Here is a 26,313-nt window from a genome sequence, read left to right as displayed (position 1 = left end):
TGTCTATATGAGTTAGAAGTTATGTGAACATGATAAGAGCAGAGCATAAGGACAGCTAACATACTCTGCATGGCACTGGAGCAGCTAAACCCATACAGTAATAGCTTAGTTGTGCCTCTCGTTGGCTAGCGACACCAAACTAGCCTAGTCTCGTGTTAGCTAGCCAAAAAATTTTATATTTTATCCGTCTGGTAGTCCTGCACACAGTGATAACACCTGAGGCAAGTGTTATGATAAATCCAACTATTATTCACATTTTTAAGCAATTAGCACTCACATTCCCAAAATACATGGAAACCGTCTATTTGGACTATTTTTAAAAACGGTTTTTGATGGAGAAGGATCTGGGCTCAGCCCTGGATGATTAACAGTCCAGCTAACGCCCCTGGCCATCTAACCTGCATAGATTTGTCATGCTCTGTACTAAAACCATGGCAAAAATAAAACGTGCACAGCATCACGTGCTTAACTGTAATGTGAAAACTCTGTGCTTCCGCAGAAGCATTGGGCCCTACAGTGAAAAAGAGGCTTGACTTTAGCCATTTCAGCATTTTGGCAGATACACAATGATCACAGCAAAAAATACACACACACACACGACATTTTTAACTCCTTTATAATCCATTTCCCCATCTGCACCTGGTGTGTGTGTGTGTGTGTGTGTGTGTATATGTTTCTTTGCTGATGGAAGATGATTATAGGCAGGCAGTAGAACTCTTCTCGGTTGTTAAATAACAGTATAAGTGCATACACCGCTACCCTCCCACACACCCACACCAGGTTGAGGCTTAAACCCACTAATGCTTGCTCAAAATTATGAAGAAATGACTCTAGTTATAACCACAGCACCACAGAAATACATGTCCTACTCAGAACCTTGAAAAAATGTTCCGGTACTCATTCACTGATACGCAGTGTACGCATTATTAACCTGAGATTTTCTCCTCATATGTAGAGATGCATAGGCGCAGATTAATTCTGTGATGCAGAGCTGTGGACTGAATACTCATCCCTAGTTGTTAAACATTAGGGGTGTAACGATATACTCTGGTCGTGATTCGATTTGATTCATTAAACAAAATCTGAACAGAGAAAGATTTGGACTCTTCTACGCCACACTGCATTGATGCAGTAATTCGTGCAAAAGGAGCCCCGGCCTACAGTAGTATTGAGTGCATAAATGGACATACTTTTCAGAAGGTCGACATTTCTGGATTATAAATTCTTTATTCTAATATTTTGAGATACCGGATTTTTGATTTCTATGAGCTGTATGCCGTAAGCATTAAGATTAAAACAATAAAAGGCTTGAACTATTTCACTTTGTGTAACTAATCTAGAATTTTTTGAGATGCACCTGTATATGGAGACGATACAGAATCATCCAAGACATGGTGCAAAAGGTGCATAATAAATCATGCTTTCTGTATTCGAATGGTTAACCGGCATTTGAATCACTTTACACACCCCACCCACGCTTGATGTAATGTTTTGGGAGGAGTTTTGTCCATCTATAACAAAATAGATCTGACTTCCTGAAGGGATTGTACTAAAGTCTTGGGTGCCTATATGTCTGCCTTGTTATATGGATAATCCATATCTGGATATATACACGAGTGTAAACAGGGTCTCTGACAGGACTCGCACGCTCCTCATTATTCTGGGATCACGGACACAGCATCCTGTTAACCATACGCGTATATTTGGTTAAGCTTTAGATAGGCCCCAGGCTCCCCGCAACCCTGTGTAAGATAATCGTTACGGAAAATGAATGGATTGATATTCTACCCTGCGTTTTTACCAACCAGAGACCATGATCTCGCCGTTTTGTTTTCTATTGCCACACAAAACTGAGATTTATGAATTAACAGGGCAAAGTTCACCTGGATGAAGTCACATGAAGCAAAATAATCACTAATTGGAGCAAAATGCACTTCCCTCCAGTGAATTGGCTTTTCCACCACTGGGGTAAAGTTTATTCACTGCTTTAACTTTAAAAGCAGAAAGTTGTCCAGTGTCTCATGATAAACGGATAAACTGTAGATGTTAGCAGCTCTGTCAACAGTTCACTCAGAATTGCCAATTGTAATGAATGCATTCAGACTGACAAAAATGTGAGCGTGTTCAGCAATCACAAACAGCAGAAAAACACCTTTTTTAAATAAAAATAAAAAATCCCTAGCAAACTTGTCATATTTGCTTAGTGTTATTAATCAAAACAATAAGGAGCTGCTTACACTGACCTAAAAAAAAAAAAAATAAATAATTAAAAAAAAAGGCCGGCTAGAAATGAGAAAGCAGTCAATGTTCAGCTATTCAGAGAAGTTCTTCAGGCTGAGCAGTCATGTCTGCTCTCTGTTCCATCCACTTAAGGTTAGAACCTTTTGACTAATCACTACCAGTGTGAGCACAGTGTACAGGAATGGAAGAAGTGCTCTATAGCAAAGAGGATGAAGGAATGCCAGGCATTTCCAGGTCGAGTACATACTCTCTGAGAATGCAATCTCGGTCAATGTCAAGAAGGGTGAATGTATTCAAAGACCCACATGCAGTGAATTCAGGTCTCACAGTATTTTAAAAAAACTAAAGAAAATAACCCTTCAGGTTTCCCTATAAAAACGAGCAAGCAAATCTTTGTTTTCATCAAGCAGTGCTATGCATAAATTCTCAAAAGGGCACATGTAAATTAGACACGATCACTGGCTACATCCTCATCCACATACTTCCTCACCAAAGTAGAATACTAAAATAGTACCGCCGCATACTACTGTACTATTTTGACACATAGCAGTATGTGGATTTGAACATACTCATGGTTACACTGAAACTCATATCATTCACGTGAAAAAAAAAAAAAAAAAAAAATCTACTTTAGAACCCTATATTGATATTTTAACTTTCGCTAAATTATCACAAAAGTAACTAGATAAAAACCTGATATGTAAAACACAGACAGAATTAAATTTACCAATCAACACACGCCTGTCCAACACACTCGGTCTAAAAAGTAGTTTTGACCATTTACTCTCCAAAATGTACTCATTAGGCTTAGAAACAGATGATAATCATAACGTCTAAATTCTAGACCTTAATCTTTAAAGATTTCCTGTTTGCTAATAAGCGAACTAACATTACGCTAACTAAATACTAAAACTAGCCGTATGCGCTAGTAAGCGAACTAATGTTACTCTAACCGCTGTGTAAATACTAATATTAGCTGTGTTTGCTGGTAAGCGAACGAGCGCTTCACAAACCGCTGTTTGTAAATATTAAAATTAGCCGTGTTTGCTAGTAAGCAAGGTAACGTTCCCAATTTCATGTCCCCCCGAGTTCATTTCCAAATTCAGTTATTTATTCCTAACGTTGTGCTCATTCTAACAGTAGAACTCAGAGGACAATTTACATTTGCAGTGATTTCATTGCTCTAGGGAACAGTAGATGAAATATGTGACACTGAATTAGCTGCTTGCCGATTACATGATTATTCTTGAGTTTTTCCAACAGCTAGTTATTCATTCTCATTAATAAAAGTAGTCAGAGGAAAATTTGGTTTGCCTGGTTTCATCTAGAACCATGTATTTCTTTCAAATTTGGTCCATTTTGTAGATTTGAATTATGGATTAACTAGGGCTGCAACAACCAACGACAAAATCGATAATTAAAATAATCGATGACGAATTTCATTATGGATTAGTTGGGTCTGTGGCATCACGAAGGAAAACCCCATCAGTGACGTCACTTCAAAATGGTGAAAAACAAACAAGATCACCAATAACGCACAAACAATTATGTTTCATTAACTGAAGAACCCAAAAATCATCCTCATGGATAAGCTACAATTCATTACTGAACCCTGGCTAGCAGTGGCATTAAGCAGCATATAGACTGGTGGTGTTCAGTGAGTTGGTTCTTTCTAAGGTGAAATCAGTCAGCACCTTACAGCATGAACGCATCTGCCCTGCAGTACCACGGGGTTTATGCTAATTGCTAGGCAACAGGAATTGCATGAGGAATGTAAGCCTAAAGCAATGCTCATCGATGATGTAACTTGGGACAGGCGCATACACACACCTTCAAAACCACCTCCAGCACCCAAAAGGTCAAACCAAAACCCAGAGCATACAAGTGTGTACAAAAGGGAGAAGCCAGGGGCAAGAGTGCAAGAATGTAGAAACCCTGTAGATCGACAATGCTCGGTTATATCCTGCTGAACACTGTGTTAGCTTGCAAATATGAAATATACATGGCATGCCCTCCACCCAACACAGTACGCCCCTTCCTTTATCTGGCAGACAGCAACGCATCATCCTGTCATTCATATTAAACAGCAGTAATCAGCACAGCACACAGATAGCCCTATCTCAGCTGTTCACACATGATATGCTAACTACTAGAGAGAGAGAGAGAGAGAGAGAGAGAGAGAGAGAGAGAGAGAGAGAGAGAGAGATTAATGCCTACCTACCAAACACTTCAGGACTGAAAATACTGTAATTACTCCTTCAGGTCTAAAAAGCACACAGAACTTCTAATGTCACTGATACAGTGCAGCCACGGAGCACTATTACACAATTCAGAACATATACAGGAAGGACAGAACGAGACAATATAACCAGTGAGGCATGCCTGTGCTACAGATACCCGAGAGCTCATTTGTGTCAAGATGGAAACTGGGTGAGACAGAAACCAGAGCTAGAAGGTAGGGACAGAGTGGGTAAACTGAGGAAACCTCTCTCTCCACCAACAAATAAAAACACAATACAATACAAGAACACACCAAAGAACAAAAAGCCAAACACGTGTTCGAAATGGCACAGGATTGAGACTGCAGTCTTTCTCTATTTTAAACACAACATTTTTTATATTTGTCGCAGTACGACACCAGCCACTGACCCGGGCACTCAGAACAAGCACGTTTTATGTCTGGGTTATTCAATTTTTATTCATAGTTACCTAGTTCAACAACCAGAGAATGAAAATAAAGCATACTTCTTATTGAACATTAGTACAAATAATTAAACATAACGCAGATTAAACAGCTGAAATATTTTCAATATAAGGATGTAATGCTATGTGAGAACACTGATGAAAATATAAGTAAAACTAGTTACTAGTCAGACTTTACTATTTTCATGTGCGAAAATAGTTCGCACATAAAAATGACCTGTGAAAATAGGAAGTAGTTCTCTGGAGCGATTTAAAACATGACTCTACTATTAAGAGTAAACACTAGAGATGCACCGATACTAAATTGATATCGGCCGATATTCGAACTTTATTCTCTCCATTTCAACAAGTTGTTTCACAGTAACTGGTCTCAAACAAATCAAGTGACTCAAATTAACATTAACACATGAACTAAATTCTGAACATTATATTAAGTTTAATTAACTTATTGTATGTTATTAATTCATATTAACAGAATTAATTGACTGAATTCTAAAAATCCTCCTGTTAGTCTCACATTCACTCACCACAAACAAAATCATTTCCACTTCATCACTGAACATCAAACTGGTAATATATAATCTAAACTTTTTTATATATTAAACATTAACTGGATATGAAATATACTACTCTACAAATATATATATTTTTCTTTGCAATATATACTTTGTTGTCAACTCATCTTCATTTAAATCTTTCAACGTATACTGGCGCTTTAATTCAGCACGAGCAGCTCGGCAAAAAATAAATAAATTTAGACCCGACGCCGAAACTCCCGCTTCATTGTTGCAGCATCCGGTGTAAAATTTTAGCAGTGCAGAGATTACAGAGTTTACAAACTGCAGTTTTGTCATCATTCCACACAAGAGACATCTTTACACACAGCACGAAAACGACGTGTTTTCCCGCCCTCTTTTGATTGACAGGATATAATCTGCCCTGATCATCAGATGTTTCGAAACTATCGGCCGATGGCCCATAGAGTGATAAATTACCTTTATTGGCCGATACATCGGCGCATCTCCAGTAAACACCAACAACTGTTGCAACAATAGGCGCACATCAACGTCTAATGCACAACAATGTTTACACTATGTTTGATGTTATTGCAACTGACTAAACCGAATTTTCCAGGTTCTTCATTGAACTTGACGAGAGTGTTCTCAAAAACCGCTCCTGATGATTGTGGAACGTGTGGAAAAGTGAGATATCTGAACGGTCGCGTTAAGAATTATCAGCCAAGAATGTTCTCAATCCTTAAAGACATTACGGGAGTTATAACGACCGTGCCACTGCAACACTATCGGCCTGGCTATTCACCCGAAACACCGAAAGCGCTTTTACAGAGGAACCTGTACACAATATCCAAACTCTACAGTCTGAGAGTGTGAATTAACAGATAACTCCTCGCAACACCTGACAGATGTTATGATATGAAAATGGGCAACACATGAAGAGGAAGTATTAGGAAGTAAGGAAGTGACTGTGTCCTTTTCATTGTCTCAGACTCTGAACGTATATGACAACATGTCAGTTAAAGACTTCAGCGCATCCATGGAACATGAAGTAAAACTCTGTCCAGGAACACGTTAAATATGTTTATACTGAAATGTCTGATGTGCTGGTGCTGTGTCTTCGTTAGAAGTTAGCAATGGTCTAATTCTCTGATGTCACAGGAGGAAAACGGGGTTAAATAGGAGAAAAAAAGATTTGACGCCATGGATAACAGTCAGATTTTGCTTAAACAAGAGAGCAAGAGCTTCTTTTCTCACGTCATATTAATAAGAAATACAATATAGAAGTAGTGGAGCTAAACACTGGACTCAGAGTATTAGCATTAAAGTTGGATGCTAATGTATTTGAGCAGAGTGTACAGACTAAAGGACTAAAGCTGTGCTGCACCATTCTCTTTAGACAGACACGAAGCAACCGCTACACCACTATCAAAACGGCACACGTAGGAATCAGTTAAAATTCCCTGTGAAGTGCCTTGAAACGAGCAGAGTTCTTCGATGTTTTGAAGTAATTTCTATTGAAACAGGAAGTCAGGGCGGGACATATCAAGTGGCTCTTCCCAATTTTTAAACAGCTAAGCCGTGCTTGGATGCGAGCCAGAACGATAAAGTGAATGAATTCAAGCCATTACATTCTTACTCAATAAAAACGCATGTGCTCGAACAGCCAAAGACCCATGTTTGCTGATGAGATTCAACAACAACGCCAACTTTAGCAAGGCGATGTTTATAACATTGCGCGAGAGACATTTCCGATTCTAGAGAGCATTTGACTGGACAGAAACTCTGATGACAAGCTGAAGTGCAGAATGATGTCAGCAAAATTGTTCACCCGTATCGGCGGTAGAGATAGAGAGAGAGAGACAGAGTGTGAGTGTCTGTATGTCTTGAATGCATACATCTTCTAAACGCGAATTTGATCACTGTTTTTGGAGCACACTCGCTTATAGAGAACCTGGAGGCTAATCATTATTAATACTAAAAGCTACAAAACTTCCGTTTAGATTTCATGGGGACTTCAAGTGAAAATGGATGATAAATCTAGAAAATAACATCTTGGAGGTCACTGAAGATCATAATGCTAAATGTGTGTCGTTCAGGGTAGATTTCCTTGTTAAGTTTGAGGCTATCTGCCTTTTTCGTGCACGGTATGCAAACACACATGAGGAGGTGTTAATAATAATAATATCAATAATAATAATAATAATAATAATAATAATAATAATAATAATAATCACTAGCTCTCACTCCTTGGTGTTCCACAACCGACTACAAACACAAACCACGGAATGAAATACAGAAACGAGTATACTTTTTTTTTTTTTTTTTTTAACACCCCACCCCACACCCACACAATAAAACCTCAACTAATCTGTGTTCCGTATTGAAATATTCATGAAATCCCATGATACCCAAGATCCATCAAGATCTCTGAGCTGAAGCACAGGCGTAAAGGCGCATCACTGGCTCATCTTACTCTCCCTTTAAATAACCCAGCAGTGCACAGAAGATCCCAAACACTGATATCAGACCACTGCTGATTTTCCACACACATTAACAGTTTCTAGACTTTTCTTCAGCTCTTATTCACCCATCAGTTCATAAGTGAGACGAGATGACGTAGTAAACCTCGCTTACGCAATGATGACGCATTACTTCTGGGATTTTAATTATTTATTTTTCTTTTAAACTTTAAATCCACACCCAGATAATTTACCTGGGATGAAAGAGAAACAATTACTTACGGACACGTCATGCTAAAATAATAAAAGCTGTTTGTTGTAGGGTGCACTAGCGACTCTTCTCCATTCCAGTCCCGGTGAGATAGCGTTAGCTCTCCGCAGTTAGCCGGAACAACGCTGGATCAATGACAGCTACAAGTGTAGCGTCGCTATTATATTATACACAGACACGGCTGTGTATGGCTCAAAGCCGCATACTCTCCTGCTACTATGTGAACAGTATGAAGCATGATTTAGTATAGAGGTTTAAACCTAGTCAGTGACTAATATCGCCTCGGAATAAACTCGAGAGTCATTCCTAGAAATGCGAAAAGATGTCCGTGTGGATGTTGGGGAAGATCTCGGTCCTTTCCCCTCGAGCAGCACTCACCTTTAGCCTCGCAGTCGGCGCAGTATTTGTTGTCATCCTCCCGGAGCATTTTGGACAGGATGGCCTGATGCTGCTCATTCAGTTTCTGAGCCTTCTCCCTCTCCGAGCGCGTCGTCATTTTCTCCCTGCTTTCTTCCTGACGTTTCGTTTCACAATCCGCAACCTTTCCCCAAGATCTCTCTCTCTCGGTCTAATTTATCGACACTAAATTGAAGACCATCCCCTGGAGAGAGAGAGAAAAATGAAACACATTTAAACAGACCCAATTTCCAGCTGTGAAGCGCGGGGTGTCTAGAATCAGTGGAATATGGCAGATGGAATCGACAACCCGGAAGCGGAAATGTTCGTCCTATGAATGAATGTCAGTTTTTTTTTTTTTTTGTTTTTTTTTTTACAACGTAGAACTCGTTCTAAACAATTCGGTTTGTTGTTTGTGTATCGCGTTTGTCTTGTGTTTCAGAAAGAGATTTTACCTAAATATGTAACGAGGCTTGATTACATAATAACTACAAGAAATATTAAATATGTTTTACGTCATCACGTATGCTTCTCAGTGATTGGTAGTTCGTTCTGACGTAAAGAAACTAGTAAGGATTGTGATGGTGATTCCTAAAGAATGTAGTGGGATGAAAATGGTTTTGAAAAAGTTTAGTTGGTTGAATTTATTACTTTTCTCATTAATAAGAATAATCCGTGTATTCAGGCTCTTTTTCAAAGAGATATTGTCTCTAGGCCTGCTAGTGTAACTTTTTGAAATTACTGTGTTGATAGACTGAGGTGGATTCAAATTTGGAAATTACCTCAAACATTTAATCACAAATAAATAAATAAATAAATAAAATCTTTTAAACCCATTTATAAACATTTCTCCTGGAAATTACTATGTAAAAAAAGGTAAAATTTTGAGACAAAGACTCTGCCGCTCTAAGACACTCCTTTTTATACCCAATCATGTTAATGACCTGCTGCCAATTAACCTCCAGCTGTTTCTTTTCAGTAACACTTACTTATCCAGCATTTTGTTGCCCCATTCCAAATTCAAAATTACTTTTTTTTTTTCTTAAAATGGTACATTTACTTAGTTTAAACATTTGATATGTATTATATGTTCTATTGTGAATAACATGGATTTATTAGATTTTCAAATCATTGCATTGTTTTTATTGACATTTTACACAGTGTCCCAACTTTTCTAGAATTGGGGTTGTATAATATTATGGAAAAAAAGGAGGTAAGGAGGACTGGTAAATTATCATGATGAATTTTGAGATTCTGACATGTAATGTCTCAAAATGTAATTTTGAGACAACATCTGCTTACTTACGTGACAATTTCATCTCCTGATAGTGATACTATGCTGTACATATAGTGTACTCGCTGTCATTGTGCAATAGGTAAAGAAAACAGGAACTTATTTGATTCAGAGAGAAACATTAAACATCAAATATACTGCTAACAGAGCAAGTAAAAAAAAAAAAAGTTTTTGGTTAGTAGAAAAATACTGGAAATTTGGCTTTCAGCAATATAGGTGATGAATGAGGTCCACTACAGGCGCCTTAGTATAAGTACAGGGACTCTGAGACAATTATATTTATTTATAGTTACCTTGTGTGTTATTGAATCAGCTTATGAAGAATTCTGTGTCAATGCCAAATGTCATGTTGGCATATTTGTTTGTTCTTTTGTATATTGTACTGTATATTTGGATTAATTGAGATCAACGTTTTTAATTCTTTGCAGTTCAGAAAGGACAACAGTCCATTCAGTCATCTTCAGAAAATGCTTTTTTTTTTTTATTTTATTTTTTTTATCTTTGTCAGAATAGTAGTTAACCCAGAGCCTATCCCTATGTCCTGTCCCATAGCTGGGATATCAGTCCATCACAGAGAATCATGCAAAAGTAAAGGAATTAACATAGAAATATTTTTTTTTTTGAAGTTAGAACATTTTACAAATATTATAGACAAAGAAAGTCAAAAGCCATTCAGCTTTATTCAGGTATATTTTCAACATTCATGTTTTACACTGATGTACACAAGTTACACCAGTAAATGCATCTGCCATAACAAATAAATTCGGTCACCTTCTCAAAAATGTATTACATGGTTCGTCTACATAACACACATCCAATGATATCAATACACTTGTGGGATGCATACATGTTAACATTCAACTAAAAGTCAATACAGCGACCCTTTCTCTCCCAGTCTCCATATCGTGTTGGCTCAGGACCTGCCGGGCCACCTTTTTCTTTTGTGTATGGATTCACATCATCTGGAAATTCTGTAAGGTAAACAAACAGGCTAAGATTTCACATAATGTATGTTATTCTTTATATATTTCAGTCTTCACACTCTTTATCGCTGTTACACAAAAGGTTTCTACACTTTATTTTGCCTAGGGCTGGGAAAAGATGTCTTCAGCATACTTAGTTATCTCATGTTACATGATGCACTACAGTGCATTCAGGCCTCTTCCGTTTTCTTATTTTGCTTTATTCTAAGGTGAATTCAATAAATTTCTCTTATTAGTCTTGCAAATATAATGCATAAATTTAAAAAAATAATTTTGTAAATGCATAAACGATAAAAAAAAAAAAGTAACTACCACACTGGCATGTGTGTCCAGACACTATGCTGAGATGCTTGAAAATTGAGCTTAGATACATCCCATTTGCACTGATCATACGTGAGAAGTTTCTGCAACTTGATCAAAGTTCACATTTAATAAATTCAGCTGATTGAACCTAATCTTGAAATCTCTGTCAACATGACGCCTGGAAGCTGACAGTGAAAATTAGCAAAAAAAAAAAAACAAGCCACAGGCCACAAACCAGTTCACAGGAACTCGCAGAACTCTGAGACAGATTATTTATGGGGAAGAGAAACAAACATTTTCTGCAGCTTTGCAGGTCCTAAAAAAAAAAAAAAAGTACAGCGATTTCCATTACTCTGAAATGGCAGATGTTCAGTCAGTACTGGATTTCTCTGCATTTTTTGTTATTGTTGCGGCCAAAAATGTTTGAGTTTGCTGCGGCTTTTGTCAAAACTTGCGATTCAACTTTAATAGATTTCTTTTCTATTTTGCGGAAAACTACTTGAGTTGGTGAAATTGTCTTTCACAGTGATGTTTATTTGTGAATGAGACCGTTTAGCTTTACTCATATTCAATGCACATGAATCGAAGAGGGCTTTGACTGAATCCATGTTGTGATGACGTCGCATGACGTGTCTTGGCTCAAATCTGCGGAAAACCTGCAGTAATTCTGAATGATTGTAAACTCCTCCGAATATTGCAGAGTTTTGATTGACTTTGCGGTCATTTCTGTGATCGCAAATATCCTGGAGGGACTAGATGTTCAGAACCACTGCGATTCTTCTTAGAGCTAACTGTCCAGCCAAAAGGATCAAACAATAGAGCTAGCAAACATTTTTCTCCACATCACTCCACCAATCAGACTTTTAACATAGAGCGGCCAAGATGGAATCCATTCTTCAGTAAAAGGCACAGAGATCAGTTTGACAAAAAAAAAAAAAAAAACGCCTGAAGGACTCTCAGTGCATGAGAGACAAGACAATTATATCTGGAGGAAACTATGCACTGCTCATTACAAGGTCAATCCCATTCCTAAGGTAATGTGCTGTGTTTTTCAGCAGTGACGAACGGAAGGCTTGTCAGAATCAAGGGGAAAATGAGCTGATCAAAGTAGAGACATTTTTAGGAAGAGTGCGGCAAAAGTTCAGCTTCGACAATACGAATGGGGCAAAACATGCAGCCAAGACCACAGAGCAGTGATTGCACAAAATAAAACAGCAGTACATCGACTTTACCTATCCAGTGCTTAAGAGGTTCTATGGATAGGATTGGGAAAAGATCCACAAATCCAGGTGTGCCGAGCTTCACCCCCACCCCCACCCCCAAAAAAAAACCTCAAGGCTGTCATTCTGCATTCTGCTTCAACAAAGTACTGAATAAAGGGTCTGAATACTTGTGCAATATTGCAGGGTTTGTGAAAACCTGATTACGCTTATGATTTAGAGAAGGCTGTAATATAACAAAATGAGAAAACAGTGAAAGTGGTTGAAAACATTCTAAATGCAGTGCAGGTTTACTAACAAAGTGTCAGCAACAAAGTGACGTGGCCTACAATGCGCAGGATTTTTAAAAAATATATACAATAGTCAAGCATACTCTATAACGCTGACTCTGAGCTGCTTGTGAGTCTGCCTGACAATCCTGTAATAGTAATTCAAAATCAGTGCTGTGTCAGGTCTGAAATAATCTCAGCCTCATATACGCAGCAACCATGTGATGTAGTACACCTGATATGTTTTGTACACTTTTCTGGCCAGAAAACGTAGGATATTGAAGAGTAGAATCTGTCTGGCTCTCTGCAAGAAGTCACTGGACTTTAAAAAAATAATAATAAATTCACAGATATCAGTGCGTGTAGTACTTAGTGTTAAGTAATCGTGTATGTTAAACATCTATGGGAGAAGGTCTACGTATGGTCATCTGCCGAGTCAGTCAAACAGCCTCTTTTATATGTGTTAATTCATAAATGTTTTGCAGCCTGGAAAATTATTCTCACTGACCCCCTCAATACAGATTTATTTTGTGAACATAATCAGACTATTTAATCCAACTTCTTAAAATATATTCAAAAGCTTTGGGCAATTTATTGGCACCATAGAGCTTTTTGTTTGTATACTTTCCACTCCCAGAACACATTTATATTAGCATTGATTTACTGAGGTTTTGATTAACTCCATTCAGGTGACCAGTCGAACAGAATGATAACTACTTAACTCAATATATGTATTAACTTTGATAATGATGTGTTGTGAATTCCACTGTGCTCTCTCTCCCCTATCGATCACAGCGACACTAGCCAGTCATGGGCATCTGTGAGCTCATGCATGTGGAAGTGGGAAGATAGTGATTTCCAAATGTGCCCCCAGATGTTGCATGAGCAGCAGTTCGAAAAGATGCTGTCAGCTGGCTTCACGCGAGTCCTCAGAGGCACGTAAAGCCAGCTGACACTGAATTAATCCAGTCTTTTGCCATTTATGATATAGAAATCTCTGATAGTGTATACTGACAAATTTATTCTATGACTTAAGGAAGAAAAAACCTTACACCCTAAACCCTGTGGTCAAAATCCTGATGAAAATGCATTTCCATCTATTGCCTAATTTTTCAATATCTCACGAGTTTATCACAATAATGATATTACGTAATCATATCGCGCAGCCCTGGTCTAATCATCTCATGGCAAATGCAATCATCTGATGGTAAATGCATCTAGACACTTATAATGGTGCATCAGTGGCCTACTTTTAAAGGCGTCTGTAGTTTTTGTGTCCTTATCATCCGTGTCGAACTTCCCCAGAGGCGTCTTTGCCTTGCGGAGGGGCTTCTTATCCTCTTTGGTTGTGTAGCCTGCTGTCCTTGAGCACGCTGCAACACAGAAATCACAAAACGCATAGACGCTAATCCAGTTACACTAGTAATCCAGTGTAATCCAGTAACACTCAGGTGTTAACGTTAACTAGAGCTAGCTAACTAACTGGTGCAAACATCTCCGGAAATATAGCTAAGTCAAGATGGATGCTTCAGTTACCTGTAATCATCGACTCTAATAATAATCCATTTTTTATCAAACATTTGTTGTTAAAAGAACAGAAACGTAAAAGGGACATTATGCTCAGCTGACACACTGACATTCAGCACATTACACAACTGCCCCAATGTTTTGGCGCACTAAAATGACGTATATTGTTCGCCATCAACTAAAGACCAGCAATGTATTCAAGGGTGGTAAAGCAGCGCAATTTATGCGCAGGCGTAATATGCGCAGGGGGCAGACTGACTGTTTAACTCTGTTAATTTATCAGTTTCTGGATTTTTAACTATATTTAAACTGACAGGAAATGTAATGAGATATTAGACACTTTATGCAAATGCAGAGGCCGTCCACTTTGTGATAAAAAATAGCTACAGTTAGAGCTGTCCTAATGGTTTCCATTAACCATTTTTGAGCTAACGATTTTAATGGTTAAATGACGCCATTATATAAATTTTAAATTAGTGTGTGTTTTAGCAGTACTAGCCACTGATGTGTTTCATTTGGCAGTTCCTCAGTTTTCTCTCATTTAGTCACTGTTTTATTTTCAGTAACCACTTTATGCATGTAGTGATTGTTTTGAACCTTTTATTGTATTTTTTAAACCTAAATATGTGCCTGTAGCTCACCTTTAAATCATTTATTTAACGCTAATTATAAGTACAGTAATGATATTTATGGTCCAATAATGTGCCACAAATTATTTTGAATCAAGGTACACTATATTCACATTTCTATTTGAAAGATGTACCCTTAATGATACCACAACAGAGACAATTTTAAGTTAAGTATCTCTTTTGCTGCGAGTGCATAGTAATTTGGGGGCAATATCAGTAGTCTATTCCAGTAAAAACAAATAATTTATTTAAAACCAAAAGCATTATATAATAAATTAGGTTATGGAAATGACCAAACAAACAATATGCATGTTTATTAATTGTGAATATTGTAATACATTATTTTCACACTTTTATGTAATTAAATGCCCAAGAACAGTTAGCCTCCTGCAGTATAACTTAACAGAGAACATTTTTTTTGACCAAACAGATTTTTTTTACCTGCATGAAAACATAAATGCAAAAGAGCTATATGCCCATTTGAGTACACGCTCAGAATAATTTAAAATTTTAATAGTGGTCCATGTTGACCCTCAGGGGAACTCTGTACACTGTAAAATTGGATAGTTCATTTAACTAAAAAAAAAATTGAGGGAACTAATTACCTCAAAATTTTTCAGTTGAAAAATCAATTTCTTTAAGCCAAATACACTTAAATATAACAAAAATGTAACTCAAACCTTGTAATTTAAAATTATTTTTTGTTATATTTAAGTGTATTTGGCTTAAAGAAATTGATTTATAAACTTAAAAAATTTGAGGTAATTAGTTTCCTCAAAATGAACTTAAATGAACTTATCTGGTTTTACATTGTAGACGATTTTCAAAAAAGAAGAACCTTACAATTGAGTGTTTCAGAAAGCTTTCCAAGTATTTTATGAATCTAATATCTAAATAACTCCTGAAGAAGCCTTAGAGTGTTCTTTTTTTCTTAGATATTTATCACATGGTTTTTATGGGTCCCATCTTGTTTTTCCTCATAATTACAAATGAGGATAATTACTAAGCATTAATATTTACCACAGCCTCTTTACATTAGGAAATTCTATTAATAACTGTTAATAGACAAAAATGACAGTATTCTTTGAAGAATATGCAACAATATGCTTAATTTGTTAGGGTGAAACAGTATCACTATGAACTTTTATGTAAAGGGAATATATAGCCTACTACTCTTTTTGTTCAGTGTTCAAGTATTTTATTCACATATGTCATGATCTCTGACCACCATATACTGTACTGCAGTGTACTTAACGAAAATGTAGAGGTAATAAACATTGTAGCATAGTACATTACGTTTCTAGTGCAAACAAATCAAAAGTATCAACTGGTTTTAAACCTTACAGCTTCAGAGGCTTTTTGTTCTTTATTTAATTTAATTAATTCATTTATTTATTTATTTATTTATTTGCACAGCCGATGAAGGACTTTTGTCCAAAACGTCCTGTTTGTCTGGAAACTTGGTGCATGTTGTAATTGTTACTACCTATGTACATCATCCATAGTTTCATGGAAAGTTGGAATGCAGCTATTTGCAATGCTTGTTTCCTGTATAACTGCATTACAGCTTACCCTTGTGGAAAAATGGAGAGCTGAAATGTTAAATATTTATTAAAGCAGACATAAACCAGTTATGCTGGAATATTGAATTCTTTACTAAATGAAAGTCTATAAAATAGGGTTGAACCAGTCTTTGTTTGCTTATTTATGGACATGTCGCCATGACTACGGGTTGCTTTTGGTTTTCCTCGTTTCCCATGTCTTAATATTTTGTCATTTTGAAAGGATACATTTAATGCACTGGAGCATTTGGTATGTGCTGATGGACCTTAACACGATACTCCTCTAGTATGGCCATGGAAAGTTTCAGACACACTCTCACATCTGCATATATTTAATATTACAAACACACTGTTACAGTCCCCATACAACGAGGAGGACATACATTTATCATGCAACCAAAACAGTCATTCACTCTGAAATGAAATCCAATATCTATCTAAAATTTGTGTTGCTACAGTGTGTCAGTATAAAAAGATGTTTCTTTGAGTAAAAAAAAAAAGGAATAAAATTTGAGTTCAGTGTTTAAAACTTTATCTGAACAAAGTAGTTGAATGAAAAATGTATTTGACACAATAATATACAGCTGTTTTACTGCAAAATAATATATCCAGCTGTAATTAACGTGAAGAACAACGAAGAGAAGACTCTTGGTATTAAAATAGGGTTGGTTTCAGATAACTATCTCTGATTTATTTAATATGAAACCTAAGTTGAGGAAAGTATGTAATTAAGCGTAGCATGCTGAATAAATTTAAAGTATGTGATTGCTGTTGTAGCTTGCTTTGTCCATGTATATAAAAAATTAAAACCATAACATTAAGACCATGTTCTATCAAAACTATACAGAATTACCGGATTTGTTTGGTAGGAAGTACCCCCAGAATAAGTGCTTGAAACCTTCTTGAAATCCATTTTCTGTGTAATTTTTTTTTTTTTTTTTTTTTTTTTTTTTTTAATGTTGCAACTTAACCCCAGGACTTTGTGTAATTTAATCTAAAATGCAGTGGAGAGTAAAAGTGCAAAAATGCTGTATATATAAAAATATAGCCTACTACACGTGTGAGTACGCCAGTAAAACCCTTATCTTACAAACACCTGGTATTTAGAATAATTCGTACAGTTTTCGTTCAGACTGGAGACAAGAAGAAGCCGTAAAGAAATAAAATCTGTTCTCCTGCAGGCTAACACACAATAAGAGTAACAGTTGGTGGAAAAGTGACGCCGGGATTATTAAATAATATAGAGCTAGATCTACATAGAGCCTACAAAAGGGAAAAGTTGGTGTTGCTAGTCGCAGGTGGAGACGCTGCTGATCTTGTTGGTATTATCAGTCCATGGCTGCAGGTTGTGCAGGGCGAACAGGGAGCTGTTGTGCAGGCAGATCGGGTCCGGAGTTACAGGCTGGTTTAGAGTCTTTTGAAAAGCTTCTTGTTGTAGCTGCATTAATAAGCGGTTTGCCTGCTGCCGTTCGGCCTCTCTTTCCTCCGCCGTCTGCCTCCTGGACACACGGCAGATAATAATAATAATAATAATAATAATAATAATAATAATAATAATAATAATAATAATTAGCAACAGAAGAAGAAGAAGAAGAAGAAGAAGAAGGAGGAGGAGGAGGAGGAGAAACAATAATGCCAGGGGATCAGAAGTCCCAGATTGGAAAGTTTTCATAATAACCCTGACGCCATGTATTCAACCTATTTAATTATGCAAACATTTATTCAGTGATTTACTATGTAATAACTCAGAAAAAAATAAAAGTATAATACTCAAATAGAAAATAAAATAAATAAATAGATAAATAAATACATAAATAAATGAATGATAGAAAGTAGGTCTAACCTATTTAAGTATTTAAATAATTATTCAGTGATGAGTTGTGCAATAAGAGATAGATAGATAGATAGATAGATAGATAGATAGATAGATAGATAGATAGATAGATAGATCAATGAAACACCCACAAACACACGAATAGCCTAAATAGCCTAAATAAATAAATGATAAACCATGTATCTGCTTAAAGAATGGGTTTCTCCTTGATTCGAAAATTCAGAGAACATTATTGCTTTATTATCTAATTTATTTAACGTTACTTTACTAGCCTACCAATTTAGCCTATTTAACGTTATTTATTTAACGTTAAATTTATGTAAACTCGTGTTATATAAACATGTATTCAGTGATTAATTGTCCAAAACGTCAATAGCTAGATGACTAGATAGATAAGAGCGACTTTCATATTAAGACAAATGCATTAATTTGTCTGTTTTTTACTGTTTAAGTTTAATATCTTGTGCCTTCTGTGGAAACTTCCATTTTTATGTAAACATAATGTTTGTCTTTCAATAAAGTATATCATTAAAAATACAATATAGCCTATTTAATACTTTTTTTAAAATCCTGAAACATTTATGGTTCCATCTTTTTATATAAACTATATATTAAATACAAAGCCGCTGTTTTTAAGTAGCTGGATTAGATCTATGCGTTTTCTCTCAAATAAAGTTTGCAAAGGTGAAAATACTGCATTCAAGCATTGACCCAGTTACAGATATATTTCTAGAGCTTCCTGCATGAATGTCAAATGATCGTTTTGTTGCAAAGGAACCGAACCAACAGGGTCAAGACAAATCAGTGCTTACAGTCTCTTTATGAATGCACATGTTGACTTTAAAGACAGAAAATGCAGGGCGTTAAAGCTCACCTCCATTTTGTTCTTCTGTTCTGGAACCATGTTTTGACTTGTGCATCAGTCATTTTAAGTGCTTTTGCCAGAGCGGCTCTCTCTGCTGAAGCCAGGTACTTCTGGCGGTGAAAGCGCTTCTCCAGCTCGCAGATCTGCAGGCGCGTGAACGACGTCCTCGGCTTCTTCTTCTTCGGTGGTGTGCGGTTCTGGTACGGGTGACCTATACGGCGTGTTACAGTGAAGGGTGAGAGGGCCACTGGATTGGGGAAAAATAGGGCGAAAGCAGGCAAGGAAAAATCAGCAACATGACAAAGCGAAGCGGTGAAGAGAGCGGGATTTCGAACTACAGCATGTAGCACATGATAGCAGCATTAAGGTGACAAGAAAAATAAACACAATGCAACAAATAGCCATAGCATCAGGCTTATATTAACCTAATCAAAGCACAAAGCGGTATTTGTATGTAGACCATGAATTGAAATATATATTTTTGTAGGATTCTTAAAGGATAAATCCTAAATGAAGTCTGTAAAAGGACATTTTAAGGCTGGTCGATGATCTTCTGATTAGTCTACAACGTTCATTCACATAGGCCTAGTTTCCAACAGGCGTCATAATAATCCCATATTTTAATAATAATCCCTTATCTTAATAATAATCTCATATCTTCTTAATAATTTATCACAACGGTGAATTTATCGCTTTAGAAAATCTGCTCTAGATTTGCTACCTCAATACAAAAAAAAAACTATTAAAAGATATTTATATTTAATGTGGGTTGTTTAGTGATAAGGAAATAAATGTAGTTCGAGTATTTATGTTTATTTAAGTTTTACTGGAGGATTAGTAGGGCAGTGTTAACTAGCTACTGTTACCAAGTTGTGTAGTTTACAGGCCAACTGAACAAATATGTCCTATTATCTGGTTAGGAAATTTGGCTTTTGGGTTTGTTTTGTTTGGTTTGGCATAAAAGGTTAAAATAACGTTAAAATAACATAAAATGCTTTAAAAAATAAAATATAAATGTCCTAGGAATTATGACGTTAAAAGGTCCATAACAGTTTTATCGTTTCAGTACACATCATCAGTATTAAAACTAGAAAATAAAAATAGAAATGATAACAGACTAGCATATTAAACGAATTTTCGATATTTTAAACATAAAGACAACAGATTAATTATGCTTTGCACAATATCTACATTAGAATATGTGTGTATTATATTATATTCTTATTATATACTTATAGTATATTAGTTAATAATAATAATAATAATAATAATAATAATAATAATAATAATAATAACAACACAGTATATATTATGTTAGAATATGAACCAGGTGTTGTGTCATATTACCTGTAAACCTGTCTTTGGTATACCTCCTGTTACTCTCCATCCACGGAAATGTTAATCCGGTGAGGTTGTTCAGAGTGCCCATGGCTGCCATGTTGTGCACCGTGGCCCCGCTTGTTTGAATGGAGGAGTGCATGCTGTTGAGTGGCCGGTGTGCGGGTACACGGATCACCCCGGACGCGTTCAAGCCGTTTCCGTTCCCGTTCATGCCAATGTTCATGTTGTAGGAGCCACCGAGTGGTGCAGCGCTGCACGCGTTGCTGTTGTATCCGCCGGTGTTATTGCCGTTGTAGTTGCCCGTCATGGTGTTGTAGGCATTGCTCACAATGCTCCCCAGCCCGTAGTCCAAATCCTGCATCCTGGGGTTAGAGATCATACAGCTCCCTTGCTCTGCATTGTTGAGAATCTGATCGATGCCGAAGCTGATGGAGTCTACGTGTGTGTGGTGGAGATGTGCTCCTATGTTATGATCCATGGTCCCGAAGAGGCGCGCGCTCCCAGAGCTCCTCCGCGCCGCGCCTGATCACGCAGCTACAGGAGCGCGGCTTAATGCTCGGATCCTCGCTGTCTCAGAACCGCGAGTGCGTGAGCATGTGTGAGAAACACTGAACTTCAGCCGTTTGTCGTTTTCCCCCTACCTCCTTTTTGGCTTGCCGGATGGAGGGAGCCACAGGAGCATCAATCAAAATGCCAAATAGGCCGGGTAAGCTTAAACCAGAGATTTCAGGCTTCGGCACCCAATTGGCTAAAGAAATAACGACGATTCCATTACACAGAAGACATAACAAAGGTCACTATAATCCCCTCTCTCTCACTGAGGTGGCTACATAGCGCATTTGTATCCTATTTTATAAGCAATACAATATAGCCGCATTCTCTTGCATCACCAATAATCAATAAATAAAACACTGAAATATGACACGTTATCAATTAAGTCCATATACTAACATTAAAAGTATGAATAACAGCAGAAATTTAGTATCAAGAAGTTCCTCAGATGAAGCCTAAGCTTTACTTTACGTTTTAGAGAATTTGGATAGGATTCTTCTAAATTCTACTTTTCTGCTTTTTTTCGTTGTCTCGAATGTGAAAGAACTAAATGTTAAAAACCTAAAGTAGATTTTTCATAATTAAAATTTACTAAACATACCAAAGAAGTCGACATTTTCGACTTTCATATGATTTTACAGCAGTCCAGTGCTTCGGTAGCCTATAAGATCACTGCAACAACTTTGCACGAATTTCATTTTATTGTAACTTTTGCTGTTCACCCTTTCAGCATCTGACTGTGGATGAAAGTCTGACTCGACTAGTGCAAAGGCTATATATCAGGTCATATGGTTGTGTGCAATGAAGTAATGCAGTAACAGCAGTTTAGTATCTAAATAACATCCTCTTGTTAATGTTATCATATCATATCACACTCATATTTTGGTTAGCATAACTTTTCTTTCTAATTTGCTCCCAAGCATATAGAACCATACAGATAGGAAAATACTCTGTTTTCCGCCCCTGTTAATCTAGATGTTTTAACTCGAGTTAAACAAACGTTAAAACACCTTGGTTATGCGTTAAGCTACGAGTAAAGTTATGATTTGTTTTTACACAGTGCAGTTCAAGCCAGTATAGACATCAAGCTATGAGTGATATAGATTAGCCTACTATTTTAGCAAAGTCGTAATCTTAATCACCAATTTTACAATGACTTTATATTAAAAGACGATGCTTTCCTCAAAAGAGGATACATGGAGCCCTCAAATCCAATGAAATATTAAGCCTACGAATCGTAATATTAAAAGATTATTATAACCATTATAAATAAACTATTTAGAAAGCGGAGATCAACTAGCCTAAATACATATTTAAAGTGGGAAGAATAACCTTGCATAAACGATGCATACACAAAATACATTTTTAATACATTTTGAATTGTGAAGAATAACCTCTAGCTTGCTGCCCTAGCCTATGGGTAAAGCTTTAGAGAAGATTATTATTTTAACACGAGGTTCATTAGAGTAGCCGATTCATATTAGATGAGTCTCTCGATTCAGACTGTCCAATTAACCATCGAAACATTCATCACATGGGTTATTTTACTATAAGTGTATCTACACTCTCAAATGAGCTTTAAAACAACAGTAGTAGGATTAATTCGCCTTTGGTGAAAATTGGTACAAATAATGAAAAACTGATTAGTCGTTTATAAGTTTAATTATGATCATTATTATAATTATGCGCACTAAAAACCACTTGAGAAGGGACAGGGGCATCTAATCAATCCCACTTATTAATGAGCTGAATGGGTGCTGCCCTAAACCTGAAAGGAAGCCCAACAGAATATTAGGATCCTCGTCAGGAAACAAATTGTGGGATTTTCTTTCGATGTCGTTTTAAGATTTATTTGAACATTTCTGTACCTGCTGAGGAACCGTTCTCTATTTCTCTGTTGGTTCTCTACTTTTATTTAAAGCGTTTCCAGCTCTGAGGTGTCTGGGCGCGCCGCCGCCGCCGCTTCAGGTCTCCAGTGGGCGTGCACGCTCTGCTTACGAGAAACGTGGAAGACACGCTGCCGAGGTGATGACGCGGTTAATCAGGTATATCAGGGTCTATTTCCTTCCTGAACTTCAGTTCAGCCGCTTAAAGGCGCGTACTGCAAATACGTTCTTTCGATTAAAGTCGAAGTCCTGTGGAGAAGTTTTGGTTTTGGTCAAGGAAATAAAACAACGTTCACAAACAACATAAAAGTACTCTCATATTTAGACTTTCTAGTCTAAAAGTTATGTGTAATAAATTGCTTCTTGTGGCTTAGTTTGCGTGTCTGTTCAGACGTCCTTATATGCGCTGACTGCTATTGATTCTTAGTATTGTTTCAGCTCTGTTATAATGAGGACTAGACTGGGGGTTGAAACATATAGGTAGATTTTTTTGCAACTTGGCGATTAGTGACTCTTTATAGGTTATCTGCGTTCTGATAAAAAAAAAAACACATTTTGTCATTTTTACGTAATTTATGTGAAGTTCATCATTTAAACTATGTCTTAAACCTTGTGTGTACAATTTGGTAGACTAACTAAGCACTGTGGATTCTTAATGGCAGATCTTCTTCCTGTGAGTAGTATTAATAAAGTTAATGCGTATTATTTATTATAGGATAGACTTGTGTAAATGTGTAGATGCGGTTGTAAAGTAATGTGTCTTAAGTTCAAAGAAGACTACATTAAAAACGTGCTTTTTCCAAAAGAGCAGCGGCAAAAAGTTAGTCCAAAGGGCTGATCTGGATCTTACTGTGTGTGTGTGCGTGTGTGTGTGTGTGTGTGTGTGTGGGATGGAGGAAGATATATAGATCTATAAGTTTAATTATCATGGAAAATTTTAGGAGCCGTTTGGTGGGGACATAATAAGATTCTAAATACAATAATATTTACTGATTTGTTATGATAGCCTATAATAGTGAATAGCCTCACCTCTTTACCCTGTGATGGACTAGTGTGACATTCTCCTGCTTCATGCCCAGTACTTCCTTGATAGGTTCTGGATCCACCATGACCCTGACAAGCATGAAGTTGCTTCTGAATATAAATGAAAGAATGAATGAATCTCAACAAAGCCACAAATTAGATAGCTAAGTGTTTTTGGAATAATAAACCAATTTTATAAGGGTTTGGAGATATACTGCATATATATTTTACATTCATATATACAGAGCTCTGAGTGCAACTTCAGGTTTGTACGTATATATATATATATATATATATATATATATATATATATATATATATATATATATATATATATATATATATATATATATATATATATATATATTATATTTAACACATAGTCTTTTTCCCCCCACCACATGTACTGGATTTAGAGTATAAACCTCAAACCCAATCATGCACTTTAAATTTGCCAAATGTAGGATTTTCACTACAGTGCAGCTGTGTTACTTTGTTAGTATTCCAATGTAAATATAGAGTGTGCACATTAAATAATTAATAAATTGTCCTTAAGGTATATATATTTGAAAACTGGAATGTCTAAATTGGTAGATTTAGATATGCCATATAATCTTGTTTAAAATACTCCAACAGCTTGTGATATTTAGTGATGGGGTTGATACACAGAATAAGCCATATCTTTGGATTGACTGTAAATGGAACCAAGAGTCCCATATTCCCACACACACTCAGTAATAAATTAGAAAGTACAGATTCTTAATTATGCAGGTCAGAGGGGAAGAAACCAGGTATTTCCATCTTCACTCCTGCACAGTAACCAGGACAGTTTGGACCTGAAATTACATAAATATTAAAATCCCTTCTAGTGGAGAAAATGACTAAGAAACATATAGTAATGTAATTCACATTACAATTTTATTAAAGAATGGATTAACCTGTACATTTGGATCTTGCTGTACAGTAATTTCTTTGAAAGGCTGCTTGATAAAAATTTGTAGAATATTTGTACAAGTATGTTTTAATTATTTTAAACACATTTACAGACCTGATTGATCAAATATGAACCAGTGATAACTCATTAGTCTAGCAGCAAACAAAAATAAATCTGTAACTGAGCAAAAAAGACCAAAAGAATTAGACAATTGCTCATAGTTAAGTGTTGTGATTAGTTGAGTGCTGAGTGACACATTCTCCATTAACTTGTTGTGTCTTTCTTTCAAATGAGTCTTTTACTTGACAACATGTCAGTCAAAATATAGCTGGTATGACAATGTCATTATCAAATTAGATTTTATTACTTGATACGCTGATAGATACCATTATTTTGGATATGATAGATACATGTTTGGTATACATGGTTAAATGTAAGTTAAATGAGAAAAGACTGTTTGGTTGTTTCTAGTATTTTTTTTTCTGTTCCTGAGCATATAAAAATCTCTAGCCAGAGGTCTTGTGCTATGTGTTAACAGAATTTCAATGTAAATCGAAAACTTTGTAAATGGAGATTTCCTCTGGTATCCAGGTAGACCAAGACATAACCTACTTCTGTAGGTCTACCCTTATGAATATACTGTATAGTAAATATAATGAATGATACATTTTTATTTTATAATATTATATGTCAGATTTTCAGATTTGTTAACGAATGTACAATATCTCTAACACATGAAAAAGAGATTTTTTGGTCTGGGCTGTATAGGTTTTTAAATGTAATTCATTAATATGTGGTATCTGTTAAGTGAGGCAGTACGTAAAGACAATACTGCTACACAGAATATTACAACATAATGACTGCAATTTTAGACAAAAATGAGAGCAAGGTTCAAATAAAAAACAATTCAAGCTTACAATTTCAAACACATAGGTCTGTCACCAAAATGTTTACCAGCATATTCAGGAATTTTTTTTCTCAAGATATAACCCTGAATTGTTACAGTTAAACTTTTTCATTTGCTACAGATTCCATTTAAGTCTAGACTGTTCAGCTCAGGGTGTTGATGCTGATTCTCATCTGTGAGCAGGTCACGTGTGTTTGAAGAATTGACCTGTTCAGAGCTGGATCTCTGCAATATTTTGAAATGGAGTGTGGCAGGAATGACAGATGTGGTAAGGAGAGTTTCTTGATTACCAAACTGTTATCAATAAGTTCGCTTTCCTTTTACATTGCTTTGTAGCACCGTTTCCACATAGCTAAAAGCGTTAACTCCCTTCGCAGTCCCTTTTGAAGGATATGCATTTCCAGAGGTTGTGTGTCATGTTTGTAATGCATATGAGAGACAGATGACTCACTAGATGAATTAAAGCACATATTTATTGCCTGAAGTCCAACTCCCATCTCGCACGAACACATGGGAAGTCTCATCTTTTCCTCCCAGCACCATGTGGACTTACTCCTGGCCTGATAGGGGACTTGACACCCATCACAGCGGAAGCT

At 36.4% G+C, this 26,313-nt stretch overlaps 3 protein-coding genes across 6 annotated transcripts in view; all 3 read right to left on the bottom strand.

Moving 5' to 3' along the window:
• Nucleotides 1-8,942, bottom strand: part of smap1 (small ArfGAP 1) — a 121,097-nt gene extending 112,155 nt beyond the window's left edge. The window contains exon 1 of one of the 3 annotated variants that reach the window (XM_017464052.3): nt 8,571-8,942. In XM_017464052.3, coding sequence (XP_017319541.1) covers nt 8,571-8,688 — 118 coding nt within the window. In that variant the 5' untranslated portion in view covers nt 8,689-8,942. The remainder of the gene's footprint in view (nt 1-8,570) is intronic. The other 2 variants (XM_047154130.2, XM_017464055.3) reach the window with 2 other exon arrangements.
• Nucleotides 8,943-10,543: 1,601 nt separating this feature from the next.
• On the bottom strand, nt 10,544-14,348 carry sdhaf4 (succinate dehydrogenase complex assembly factor 4). Its single transcript, XM_017464059.3, has 3 exons — nt 14,194-14,348; nt 13,908-14,030; nt 10,544-10,853 (listed from the first exon to the last, which is right to left on the bottom strand). Exons 1-3 carry the CDS (start codon nt 14,294-14,296, stop codon nt 10,744-10,746), a joined length of 336 nt encoding a protein of 111 aa, XP_017319548.1. The 5' UTR covers nt 14,297-14,348; the 3' UTR covers nt 10,544-10,743.
• A 2,343-nt stretch (nt 14,349-16,691) lies between these two features.
• tlx1 (T cell leukemia homeobox 1) lies at nt 16,692-21,405 on the bottom strand. 2 transcript variants are annotated; one of them, XM_017463212.3, is made up of 3 exons: nt 20,422-21,405; nt 19,084-19,321; nt 16,692-17,874 (listed from the first exon to the last, which is right to left on the bottom strand). In XM_017463212.3, the coding sequence occupies exons 1-3, from the start codon at nt 20,891-20,893 to the stop codon at nt 17,664-17,666; spliced, it is 921 nt and encodes a 306-aa protein (XP_017318701.1). In that variant the 5' UTR covers nt 20,894-21,405; the 3' UTR covers nt 16,692-17,663. The 2 variants fall into 2 exon arrangements, with proteins under 2 accessions (XP_017318701.1, XP_017318703.1); XM_017463214.3 differs by having other exon boundaries at nt 19,084-19,285.
• Nucleotides 21,406-26,313: the final 4,908 nt, after the last annotated feature.

Source organism: Ictalurus punctatus, chromosome 3, assembly GCF_001660625.3.
Source record: "Ictalurus punctatus breed USDA103 chromosome 3, Coco_2.0, whole genome shotgun sequence".
NCBI classification, from domain to species: Eukaryota; Metazoa; Chordata; class Actinopteri; order Siluriformes; family Ictaluridae; genus Ictalurus; species Ictalurus punctatus.
This window is presented reverse-complemented; position numbering and strand designations above follow the sequence as displayed.

Bases quoted from the DNA above. Each gene is read 5' to 3' on its own strand.
- sdhaf4 (XM_017464059.3), bottom strand. From the start codon at position 14,296: ATGTCAGTGTGTCAGCTGAGCATAATGTCCCTTTTACGTTTCTGTTCT. The intron at 14,031-14,193 runs GTAACTGAAGCA...TCTGTGTTGCAG, and splicing joins ATTAGAGTCGATGATTACAG to CGTGCTCAAGGACAGCAGGC. The intron at 10,854-13,907 runs GTAGGCCACTGA...TTTACCTTACAG, and splicing joins AACTACAGACGCCTTTAAAA to AATTTCCAGATGATGTGAAT.
- tlx1 (XM_017463212.3), bottom strand. From the start codon at position 20,893: ATGGATCATAACATAGGAGCACATCTCCACCACACACACGTAGACTCC. The intron at 19,322-20,421 runs GTAATATGACAC...TCCCCAATCCAG, and splicing joins TACCAAAGACAGGTTTACAG to TGGCCCTCTCACCCTTCACT. The intron at 17,875-19,083 runs GTGAGCTTTAAC...CCGTGTGTCCAG, and splicing joins AACAGAAGAACAAAATGGAG to GAGGCAGACGGCGGAGGAAA.